The 11,944-nt window shown below is 40.1% G+C and overlaps 1 protein-coding gene across 1 annotated transcript; it reads right to left on the bottom strand.

The window, feature by feature from the left end:
• tamalin (trafficking regulator and scaffold protein tamalin) lies at positions 1 to 10,305 on the bottom strand. Its single transcript, XM_004070883.5, has 8 exons — positions 9,985 to 10,305; positions 8,613 to 8,665; positions 7,213 to 7,267; positions 5,766 to 5,868; positions 4,848 to 4,941; positions 2,762 to 2,828; positions 1,742 to 1,808; positions 1 to 931 (listed from the first exon to the last, which is right to left on the bottom strand). Exons 1-8 carry the CDS (start codon positions 10,177 to 10,179, stop codon positions 468 to 470), a joined length of 1,098 nt encoding a protein of 365 aa, XP_004070931.1. The 5' UTR covers positions 10,180 to 10,305; the 3' UTR covers positions 1 to 467.
• Positions 10,306 to 11,944: the final 1,639 nt, after the last annotated feature.

The following is an 11,944-nucleotide window of genomic DNA, read 5'->3' as shown; positions in this document are numbered from 1 at the left end:
TGCAAATGCCACATTTTTTTATTTTTAGAAACCGTTGACTTGGGTGGAAAAATAAAGGAGGCCCTGAATCAACGAATGAGCTGATCTCTTACAAAATCACATGTTGTTCAGTCACAGTTACTGCAGTCTTATTCTGGGGTCCAAAAGTGTGTAGGCAAAAAAAAACAAAACAAACAAAAACCAACCCAACACAATGTCCTTCTCCTTCTTTTGTACATAAACAAAAACGTGTAAAAATAAATAAATAACTTAGAAACAAGATAAACAAAACATATATATATATACAGGTCGGAAACACTGACAGCTACTGACTGTAGCCAATGTTTGTTGATCGACCCATTCAAGCAAAGACTTTGGTCTACCATCCTTATTCTTTGGGGGCGTCTTAATCACACTTTAGTTTTAAGTCTTTGGCGCTTTAGGAAGTCCTTGGGTTTGTTTTTTTGCTAAACAGGCATGTCTGACGCTCATAGTTTGCTCTCCTCCTCCTCTAGCGGTCGGTTCAAGCCTGGGATAAATTTGAGGATGCGCCTGCGGAAGCTCTTCTGTTTGGGTTTCCTCCTCAGCGGTCCCTGCTTGTCCCCCGAGGAGGAGGAGGACTCCTTCACGTAGCTGCGAGTGCTGGCGCTGCGGGTCAGGTGGGTCTTGGCTGTCGAAAAGAATTCGCTGGTCGGTCGGAGACGCTGCTGCCTCTTTGGGGGTTGCTGTTCCTTGCCTGTTTTTTCAGAGTCTATGTTTCCATCTGACTGATAGAGGCACGTTTGATACAGGGGGTCGTCATCGGTGGCGGCGCTGAGGAGGCTGGCGCTGCTGCTTGTGCTGCCGGTGCCTCGCAGGGCCCTCTGAACCCCGGGACTGGGAGTGCCGAGGCTGCCGTACACACCTGCTGACTCCAGGGACTCGTACACAGAAGCATCACTCATCACGATGCCTGCAGGGACGAAGGTCAGCGTGAGGACTAAAGAAACAATCAGCCTGAGAAACTCTACAAAAGACGCACTACTCTAATTTCTGTTGCATATTCATGTGAGGCATCTGTAAAAAAACACTAACCAAAACCATGCATAGACCAAGCAGTTTCTTTTTACTCTTTGCAGTAACAATCCAATCATCTTGTATCTATTTTCAAAGCGTTCCCTGTGTTTTTTTTAAATATGAATATACCGTTTTAGGACATGGTTTCTGCATGGCTGCAGGAGTTCATTAGAAATTTGCCTCCGAGTTGTAGGTCCCTCCAAGCCTTTTTTTGCCCCCCCCCTCTAGCTTACAGCCCCTCACATCTTCAACGTAACATAACCGGTGCAACAAAAATGTTATTAATATTGGAGCCATCCAGCTGTACAATTTGGAGCCAGGTGTCAGCTCAGACGAGTAAAACAAAGATGTTAATGGATCCATTTGTCTGCAAGTGGATGCATCAGAATGGATGGGCTGCATTCTACATAAGAACTACAAGCTTTTTCAAATGGCATTTCTTCATTAGTTTCTGATTTGTGCTGATTTAAATAGAGCAATACACAGCTTAATTTCTTTATATATTTCCCCCATCATCAGAAAAATGCTACAAGAACACGTTAATAAAACCAAAAACACCATTTTCATCGGAGTGGGGTCTTTAATAATAGCCTAGATTTCCTACAAAGCTGTATTTATAGTAGGAATGAACAGGAATTCAAGTCAAAATCTTTGCGAAAATAAAATAAATTCAGAAATAATTGAAATCTCTCATAAAATAGCTTACCATGAAAAAGCCTCTGCTCCTGAACCACCAATGAGCGATATTCATCCCATTTCTCATGAAGTGTTTGCTGCAAAGAAAAGGAAGTTATGCATAAATGGATTATAGATAGAAAACTTAGTCATTTGACAAACAAATAGAGACAAAGTTGGACATCAAGTAAATAGAGGATATGATCAATCAGCTTTAAGAACCAATGGAAAAAGAAATGATTCAAACTTATTATCTTTCTGAATTTTATGAAAACTTTTGTTGGGGATCTCTGTCCAGCTGCAGCTTTATCATTACATTAACCACATTGTTCTGACAGCAGTGACTCAGTATTTTACCTCATGAATGATTATTTCAAGGGTTGACTTGTCTGGAATTCTCAGTTCCAATAAAAGTGTTTTCCTTCGAAATATTATGTGCTTCATTGTTCGAAAATGACTTGATTATTTTTTGCAGATTGACAGACTCTGTAAGATTATGATCCTTGACGTTTTGCAAGAAACACCATCAACCTGAAGGTCAAACTGAGATCTAAATGTTTTCCCTGGAAAGTATATCTGTCAGCAACATAAACTGCATTTATTTTTGTTCATACTTTGCGTACAATGTGACGCGTTACATATTTTTAACCTCTGAAAACGATCAATTTTTAAAAATATGTCACGATGTCTGAAAGCACCGAATCCAAAGTTCCTGTGCATAATAGTGGACTGATGCTTCAGTGTGTTCAGCAGCAGGTTGATCTTTCAAAAAGCTGGATTAGTGTCTGAGAGATGCAGCTGTGTTTATGTGGATTACTGCAGAACAGCTGTTCTTTTTTTTCTGGGCAAAGCTTGCTCAAAGGTTGTGCCACTTCACATTCAGCTTAAGTTGAGAGTTGGTTGGTGGTGCAACAGGTGGAGCTGCTGGGGAGGACAGGTGTGTGTGTGTGTGTGGGGGGGGGGGGTGATGGTGTCCATTTCACATGGTGTAATGTGTGTCACTTGAAAACATCAGTATTTATAAAAAATACAAATGAAGTGGAACACTCACCTTCAGATACTGCAGGCGGGCCTCCAGCTCGGCTTTTCGGATGGAGTCGCTGTAAACCGTGTCGAGCCTTAACGGGAAAAAAAGGCACAGTTATTAACCTTCACAGGAAACACTTATAAAAGCTACAAGAGCAGAAAGCAGAACTAAAAAAGCTGCGCTGCGTTAAAATGCTTTTTCATGCGTCAGTGGTGGGAGCAGTTCACAAGTGGTAAAGTTATGAAACCCACTTCGTTTCCACACTGACACTTAAAGAAGCACAGCGGAGGAACAACTAATAAGAAGTTGGAGAGTTTATGAGGACTCAAGTTGTGTAAATGATCTGATGATCTCAGTCTGGAAAAAAGCAGAGTCTGCGCTGGCGCTCCGATGCAGCAGCAGCTCTGGAAGCTGACAGCTGAGCAGCACTAATTGTAACTTTGGTCTTTTACAAGCAGAAACAGAGGGTGTGGAGGGGGGGACGGCTCAAATTAAACTCCCACTAAGCAAAATGACAAACACAGGACCTTTTCAGCTTTCTACACATCAGTGTGCATGCTTGGATGGGACTGCAGGGTGCTTTTAGGCCATCAGTTCCTATTCAACTATATTTTGTTTCTCTTGCAACATCGTTCACAGTGGTGTTTTGATTATAATTATTTATTTTTATTATAATTATGACTTTTAGCCTAAATCAATCATTTTTTAATAGCACCTCACAAGCTAAAGCTAACAACGTAGCAAAAAAATGGCGAGTAACATCGGAGCTTTCCAATTTTGAGCCAGACTCCAGCTCAGACGAAGAAAATAAAGATGTGAATGAATCCATTTGTCTGCAAGTGGATGCATCGAAATGGAGCGGTGGTAGGAGACTTTGACCTGTCCATGGTAGTTGCTGAATCACAAACCTGAGCTTTTTATAAACAGTGTTGTTGTTTTTTTTATCTGTTTCTGATCTTCACGATTTGGGTAAATAAATACTCAGAAACTGAGTTTTAATCCTAAATTATTTTATATATGTGTCCTCCGTCATGAAAAAAATGCTACAAGAACATGTTGAAAACACCAAAAACCTAATTTTCATTGGAGTGGGTCTTTAAGGGAGGTAGAAAATCAGGATACACGTGTGAGGTATAAGTGTATAAACATCACATTTGAGACTTATTTCAGATAAAACTTAAAAAGCTGGAATTTCAAAATAAAAAAATAAGTATTTTCTAAAATAGATTCTCACATTCCAAAAAAACTGTTTTTTTTGCATATTAAGTTTTATGAATTTGGTTAAAAAAGTGTTCATTTTAGACATAAAAGTATTTCAAATTTTAATAAACAAAAACGAATTATATTTTTAGCAATATTCATAATTTGAGGAATTTCTGGAGCTGGTTTCTTATTATAAAAAAAATAAACATGAACACAGGTTTCTCCCCCCAAAAGCTCTAAACTTTAATATCTTCTTCAGCTTTTGTAAGACGGGGCTTTGAAAACTTAGCTGACTTCATCCGTTCTTTTCAACCTGGCTTTTTTGGAGTTAAACATTAAGACTAAAGAAAGCTAAAAACCCATTTCTGTCCACTTCCCTCTACACACACATATATAAAAAAAAGGAACCTTTTAAGATGTCAACTTCTCAGCAGAAACAACGGGAAACGCTGCCTGCATTTCTACAAAGAATAGCCTCTGATAAAAACGTATTGGTCCCTCAGGTCTCACTCGGGACATCCTTTGGTCTATCATAAAGGGTTCCCACTAGGTCTAGTTTTGGATCTAGTCGTCTACAAGTGGATGTATCAAAATGGAGCTATTGGCCTGCTAAATGTAGCTTCTGTGTCACAACTATAATCGTTTTTTTCCATCTGCTCCTGATTCACAATGATTTAAATACATAAATACTCAGAAATGCTATTTTAAGCTTTATTGTCTTTAAATATGTCCTCCAGCATAAGAAAAATGCTACAAGAAAATGTTAAAAAAAAACATTTTCATCCGTGGGCCTTTGAGACTAAATCCTTCTTTAGCACTATTCCATTTTACATAGTTTTACATACATAGTTGAAAAATATACTGACATTGAGGGCAGGTCAGAAAACCAGAAGGTGCTTTGCTTTACCTAAGACTGTTGCCGCACGCCCTGATGAGCTGAACGATGTCTTTGTGAAGAAATCCTTCCACCGAAGCCTCGTTCACGCTGGCAATGGTGTCTCCTGCACACACAACCACACACACACACAGATCGTAAACCAATTAGTCTGTCACTTCAGGAAATTTGGTTGGCGGATCAAGACGCAGACAAGTGAAGCCAGATTTTACATCAAACCTCAACACGTGTGAAACGAAAACGTGAGTTTCAGTCCTCCCTTCACCTAATGAAAGCATATGTTTGTTCTAATCTTTAGTGTGTTTAAAGTAAAAGCAGTGAGTCAGCAGGTTTGATGCACAGAAAGTCATTGTGTTTACAGCTGCAAAGAAGGGACAATAGAGGTAGCATGCCGAGAATCGAGGAAGTGAAACTGATGTGACACGCTCAGGTGAGATATAAGACAGTAGACGATCATCACCTTCACTCTTCTTGTTTTTAGCTTTCACCTACTATCCAAACCATCTTTAGACCACAGATCATTTACAGAAACGTAGACTTCCACTGTCTGTCTGTCTGCATATTTTCAGCTCCTTTACTATAAATAAGTAAACTTGCTTAAAAATAATTCTTTGCCCTTGAGCGATAAACATTAATCTGTCTGTTTACGAGGCTGTCATTATAGACTGAGGCAGGGCAGAGATCTACTAAGTCTCTGCTCACGAAGTCTTTTGTCAGCTGGAAAAATAGACTCAGTCACATTTTTATCTCCTCTAACCAGCTAAACCACAAGCTGAAAGTCATGAGTCCTTCTGTTGACATATGATGTAGACACAAAGAGAAGGGCTCAGCCAAAATCCTCACTACCCTTCGTGTTGGTTTTAGGCTTTTTCCGGGTTATTTTAGCCTAAAAAGACAGGAATAAAGAGGGGGGGGGAAAGGATTTCTCACCAACTTTAAGTCCAGCTTGCTGGGCGGGGCTGTTGTCGTGCACCTTACACACAAACGTGCACATCTCCACCGAGTTTTGGTCCTGATGGTGGAGGCCGTAAGTCTAAAACAAGACAGAGCAATCCTGTTTAAACAAAAGAGGCCTGGCTTCTGCAATTCTGATGTCTAGGAACACAATTTCAATTTTTTTTTTTTTTTGGCTGCTAAAATAATGTGGTAACAATGTGCAACATAAAAAACCACAGAAGAATAGGAGGAAGCTGTGACACGGACAAGTGTGAGATAAAACGGCTGTGAGGTGAACGCTGACGTTTCCATTACTGTGACTCTGCTACACTGATGGCCACACGTCTACAAAACTCAACAGGAAGTTGGCAATTCTAAATCTATGAAAATCATATTAAAGAATTCATTTTTTTTTCTCAGATTAGCATGTTTTAAAACTCTGAATTGTGGAAACTTTCATTCTAAAAGCAAATATTACCCAAAATACAAATTGTATGATTATACAAAATAAAACTTCCTCAGCAAGCAGAGACCTGTCCTGGAGACGTGTTTTTGCCTCTTTCGCCCATTTCTACATGTTCTTTTTTCGTTTCTGACACCAGCAAAAGACCACAGAGCAGGAAGACGGTTACAAAAATCACCTATTAGTCACCCACAAGCTTTTTCCTAAGAAATCTTTCTTCAAGCCAAAACAAAAAAAAAATCTTTACTTCATGAACTTTCAGAGCACTGATAGACCGAGTCTGCATCGACCAAATCAAGCTTGTATGATGATAGAGCGGATGGAACTTTTGTTTTAAAGATTAGAATCTGCCTGTGTTTGCAGCTGCCGGCTTCCCTCTCTGCAGCCTGAAAGGCAAACATGCAAATCTTGTTCAGAAAGGGAAATGTGGCATTTACATGGCAGGTCATCAGCTCAACGTATAAGAAAACGAGAGAGGAAAAGGATGGGGAAGCGCAGGGCTCTGTGGATGTCACTGCCAAGTTTCAGCGCGCCTCTCGCAGCCTGACTTCCTCCACAGCCGAGCAGGAAGGGTGGGAGAAGAAGCCCTAAATAGAATAGTACGTCTTTCCCTGGAAGTTCTCCCCTCATCGGAACTTCAGCTAAAGAGCAAAGAATCGCATTATCTGTGTTTTGCTCACATGCTTTAAGCCTTCCTGAAAAACTATTTAAAGAATGGCCTCAGAATGAGGGGGCACACACTTGAAGCTGCTGCCGCGGGGCAATAAAGAGGTTGGAGATGCGTGTGAGCCTGGCTGGGAGGAGCGAAGGAGATCTTAGATGCGAGTGAGCCACACGGCTCCAACAACAAATACCTACATGCCGGAGTCATGTGATTTACCTGAAAGAATGGATGACTAACCTCCGGCTCCACAAAAACAAAAACAAGCCAGCAGGAAAGCTGGATGCAAGAAAGAACCAAAACCTTTGTTTTCTCACCTGAATCTCAAAACCGAAAGTCTCCTCATCAGATTTCTCGAGAACCACCACCTTCCTAAAGAAAAACAGAAAAAAAGCAGATTTTACTCCCAAAAACAAAAAAACAAACACAGTGATTAATTAACAACTGAATAATCAGGATTAACTCAGATAAATGAGCCAGTCTATGGCTGCAAATTAGCACTCGTTTGCTTGGATTTACATGAAAACAAGTAGGATGTAGGGATTTAATTATAAAGCTAAATTAAATAACAGTTAATTCAGATGATCTTTAAAGGAGAGACATTTGAATAATCAGATGCATTTTTTATTTCCGTGCCATCCTCTTAAAAACAAAAATCTAGATTAAACAAAAGAATCTGCATGTTCCATCTTCTCATTTACAGACAAACTGGAATGAAAATTGGGTCTTTGGTGTTTTTAACATGTTCAAGTGCCAATTTCTTTCATGATGGAGATCTATATAAAAGGAAAATTATAAACAGTTTTTGAGGTTTTTTTTTCCCTGAAGTTGTTGTAAAACAGGAGCAGACAAAAAAAGATGTTGAAAATAACATTTAGTTGTGATGCACAGCTACAATCAAAGGGCCACAGGCTCCCTGCTCTGCTCCATTCCACTAATTTACTTGCAGACAAATGTATCGGTGAGACAAATGCGCAGGTTAATGTTCCGCTTGTCTTTGTTTTCCTCGTCTCAGCTGGAATCTGACTCTAAACTGTTCAGCCAGAAAAGCCCAAACACTGATCTCCATTTTTGTTGCAGAGGTCCTGTTAGGTTGGGGTTGTGAGAAGCTATAAGCTAGTGGGAGAAAGTGTAAACAGATGGATGATGGGAAATGGGGGTTGGCATACTCCGCACCAGTCCCGCCCTAAGAGATGAATTTCTAATAAACACCTGTCGCTCTGCAGAGACTATGTCCTCGAAAACGACACTGATTTTGGCTTAAAAACAACATTATAAAAATGAAAAGACCACTGGGAAAGCTCAAAAGATAATCTGAGTAAGACTTAACAAAAAAGAATAAATAAAAAGAAATCTACTCATGAAGGGATTTATTCTCATTAGCATTTGTCCTTTTCACAGTGGGCTTACAATAGTCGTATTGTAGGAAAAAAGCTTCCATGAGCTTCCATATTGAATTGCATAAGCGGGACTCTCTGCAGGCTGCACAGGACTTCCTCTGTGCTCAGTGGCGTTTTTACGTCACGAAAACATACAGTCTGTAGAACTGAGAGCTCAGCTGCCTAATATTTCTCATAAAGATGAGGCAGAATTCACAATAACCCCCCCGAGAACGTCAGACGCAAACCGCAAAAGATCCCCAGGTGGACGTGAATCGCTCGCTCTGCATGGAGGGAGACTTCCCCCGTGAGTGGATGACTTCAATTCAGACAGCTACCTCTGCGGTTCTGGTGACGTCGTCACAGGTTTCCACTTCAGCGGCCCGCCGCCCTGCGAGGAGAAAACGAAAACACAAAATGTGTCAAGACGCCTACGTGAGATTTGGGCAAGATTACTCACGAGAGGACACCCCCCACCCCTCCTTCAAACTTTACCCGGACACACCAGCGGAGCGTGGACCAGCCTGTCGGGTCTTGAACCCGCACCCAAGCTGTGTGTTTGTACCAAAAAAAAACCCCAACAACCCTTGAAGAAACAAGGCTGCGAGCAAGAAGAAGGTCTTGCAGCCTTCGTCTCACACCATCTGCTTCAGAGAGGTTCAACTACTGACCCAACTGAGGATTTTGTCCTCTGCAAGCTATTAAAAGAAACACACAGGACAGTGTGGCGACCGCTGCACTACAATGACAGCATTGAAGGAAACCTAGGCTCCCCCCTGCCCCTCTACCTGGCTGTGTCAATAAGAAAGGTGTTTGTCCAGAGTCCTCCACCAAAAATCACTCAAATCAATCCACCTCTGCTACAACTCAATCGTTTCCGAGCAGCGTGGCAGTGAAAGCCCGCTTTGTGCCGCCTAGTAAAACTGTTGCTTTCTTTATGTCTATGCACTTACAGAATTGTCCCGGACCGGCCGTGAATGAGTGCATTTATTCCCAAAGACCCACACAGACTCACTGGGGGTGGCCTGACAGGATCCCCGTCACTGGCTCTGCACAATGCAGTGTTGTAGGGGCTCTGGCTCGTGTTGCTGGACACTGGTGGGTTTGTGAGCCACCGAGCTGCACTGTATAGGTGCTGTCCATCTGCTACTAATGCATGCTTGAAAACTCTGCACAGATCTGAGAGGTTTGTTTGTTTGTTTGAGATAAAGAGGTGAGACAATCAGAGAAAAGTCTCCCCCGAACCAGTGTCCTGCTTCATGTGCATGTCCCAAGCCCGGTAAACACACAAGGTAGTGTCAGGAAGAGCATTCAACATAAAACGTATAAGACATAACAACTAGATCAAAGAAGGGGATAGATATATATGTGTAGATGAAGTGATATGATGATGGCATGGCTTTCTAAGCATTTTGTGTCTAAGGTGTGATGTTCTACCTAATCCAGGTCTGATGTGTTCTATACTGTCTGTCTGAATGTGTCATTTTACTCTCAATAACTTTTTTTAATTCAATAAATTAAAATATTACTCAGATGAACATAACCACTCAACCCTCCAACTGATGTTCCTAAATTTAATCTGTAACAATTGGCACCATTATAAACAATTACCGAGTTCATATATTGGCAGGGAAAAATATTTAATTATAGAGTCTGGTTTTCAAAGTTCTCAGAAGTAGTAAATTTAAAATTATGAATAGTTTTAATTACTTTTTTAAAGTTCCTCGGCAGGGTCCCTCCAGAGTAAGCCAGGGTCTTGTAGTTGTAAATCTCCGAGGACTTGCTCGATGGATCTGCGGTCCTGCAGCTGTCCGACTTTGATGAGGGGAAATAAATGTCGCTGTCTCGGTGAGCGCTTCCGTTCTCCAGCCCGCTGGAGTTCACCTTTTTAACCCTGAACGTCATTCTCGCGGTGTGGAAAACAAACAAACACCGTTTGGGGGACCGTCGGGCTGGAAACACACAAAGAGCGGCGGACGCGGATGCCGCCCGGAGTTTGAGCCTCAACGTGGAACTGTTTCACCTCTCAAAGCTCTGGGGGCGGGGCTTTCTCAGAAAGGACCAATCACCGCGCTGAGGTGTGCCGGCCCTGCGGTGCTTTCAGGTTGCCTGGGGCGTTTAAGTTTCACAAGACTCCTGAAATGAAAAACGACTTGAGTGTCGATAGCTAAAAATAGAAATGCTCACTTTGTATGCATTATACATTGTATTAAGTATACATAAATGCAACGTTTTCGAGTTTTTCAGTTCCTTTATTAAAAACGCGTAAATACCGTAAAGCCAAAATAACAAATTTGTTAAGTAGAATTCAACCTGCACTGATTCCTTGTTATTCCAAAGTAATCATTTACCTTACAGTATTACTCTCACTACTCAAAATTGTAATCTGTAACAGAAATCCCATATTACGATTAAGTCACTTTTTTACAATTCCAAATGAAGTAGAATATGAAGTAACAAATGTAAAACAAAGCATTTCTCATTGTATATCTGGGGTAAAATGGTTAGGAATACTATAATATAGTTTACTTTAGATCAAGTGAAAGCCCTCAAAGGACAATTTAAATAGCAACCCTCAACTTAAAACAGAAAAATAAAAATGCTGGTTATCTAAAGAAAGAACAGAGCACCTAACAAAAAAGTAAGAGCCTGCATGACTCAGAAAAAAGACTTAAAGCTGTTGAATAAAAGCTGGTTACATAAAATTAGAACAAAAAGGCAGAGATTTGTGGGGAAAAAAACATTAAACATACTTAAAATTTACAACAAAAAAAGAAGAAATAATATCTAAACAAAAAAGTCTGGGACATTTATCTGGAAAATTTGCTCTGTATTTAAATTCTTTATGAATTAAAAGAAATTTTTAAAGTGTCAAAGTCAGAGTTTGCGCTGTTTTTTCACCTCCTGACATTTTACTCCCCTAAATGTAACATTTTGGGCAGTTTGTCTTTTGAAATACACAAGTAACTTGACTTTAAATGAGTAAAATATTACTCAAATTCATTAGTTATGCCAAAAACAACTTAGTTACAGCTGTAAGTGGCATGTTACAATAACAGCTACTCTGACCACAGATAGCATCAAGAGAATAGGAGCTTTATGGAGTTGTACTGGAGAAACTCTAAAAATAGTCATGTTTGTAGACCGTCATGCAAACACAACTGACAGTCAGTGATGTCAGGCTTCAGGAAGTTTTGTTTTTCTGCTTTTGAAACGTTAATCCTTATTTTTGCAGGATTTTAGTCAATTGTTTTTAGTCAATTGTCTAAATCTTTTTTATTTTATTTTATGGAGCAATACATGCAGAATTTAACCAATAGATTTTAAAAGACATGTTTCCCCTGATACAAAGGTTCCTGTGGAGTTTTTTGCTCCTGACTAACAGCGATTAAATATTGTGTTCTGTAGAGGACATTTCTAAACCCAAATATCTCCTAACCACTGCATATTTTGAAAAACATCTGTTTTGGTATCTAGTTCATTTTGGGCTAAATACCTAAATGTCAAGACATGGGGCTCCAGGAATTGTAGTTTTTGGTGAATTAAAAACATTTTTGACTGAAGAATTATTTTGTCTCTGGTGAGGGTATAAGGATTATTTTATTTTATTTGCTTTTATCCTTATATTTTACAGTTTTTCACTCGGTATAAATGGCATTTTCCTAATTTA

This window comes from Oryzias latipes, chromosome 7, assembly GCF_053564925.1.
Source record: "Oryzias latipes strain Hd-rR chromosome 7, Olatipes_Hd-rR_3.1".
Classification (NCBI taxonomy): Eukaryota; Metazoa; Chordata; class Actinopteri; order Beloniformes; family Adrianichthyidae; genus Oryzias; species Oryzias latipes.
The sequence above is the reverse complement of the archived record's forward strand: the minus strand, read 5'-3'. Positions and strand labels throughout refer to the sequence as shown.

Bases quoted from the DNA above. Each gene is read 5' to 3' on its own strand.
- tamalin (XM_004070883.5), bottom strand. From the start codon at position 10,179: ATGACGTTCAGGGTTAAAAAGGTGAACTCCAGCGGGCTGGAGAACGGA. The intron at 5,869-7,212 runs GTGAGAAAACAA...GTCTTGTTTTAG, and splicing joins CTTTCGGTTTTGAGATTCAG to ACTTACGGCCTCCACCATCA. The intron at 4,942-5,765 runs GTGAGAAATCCT...TTGTGTGTGCAG, and splicing joins GCAAGCTGGACTTAAAGTTG to GAGACACCATTGCCAGCGTG.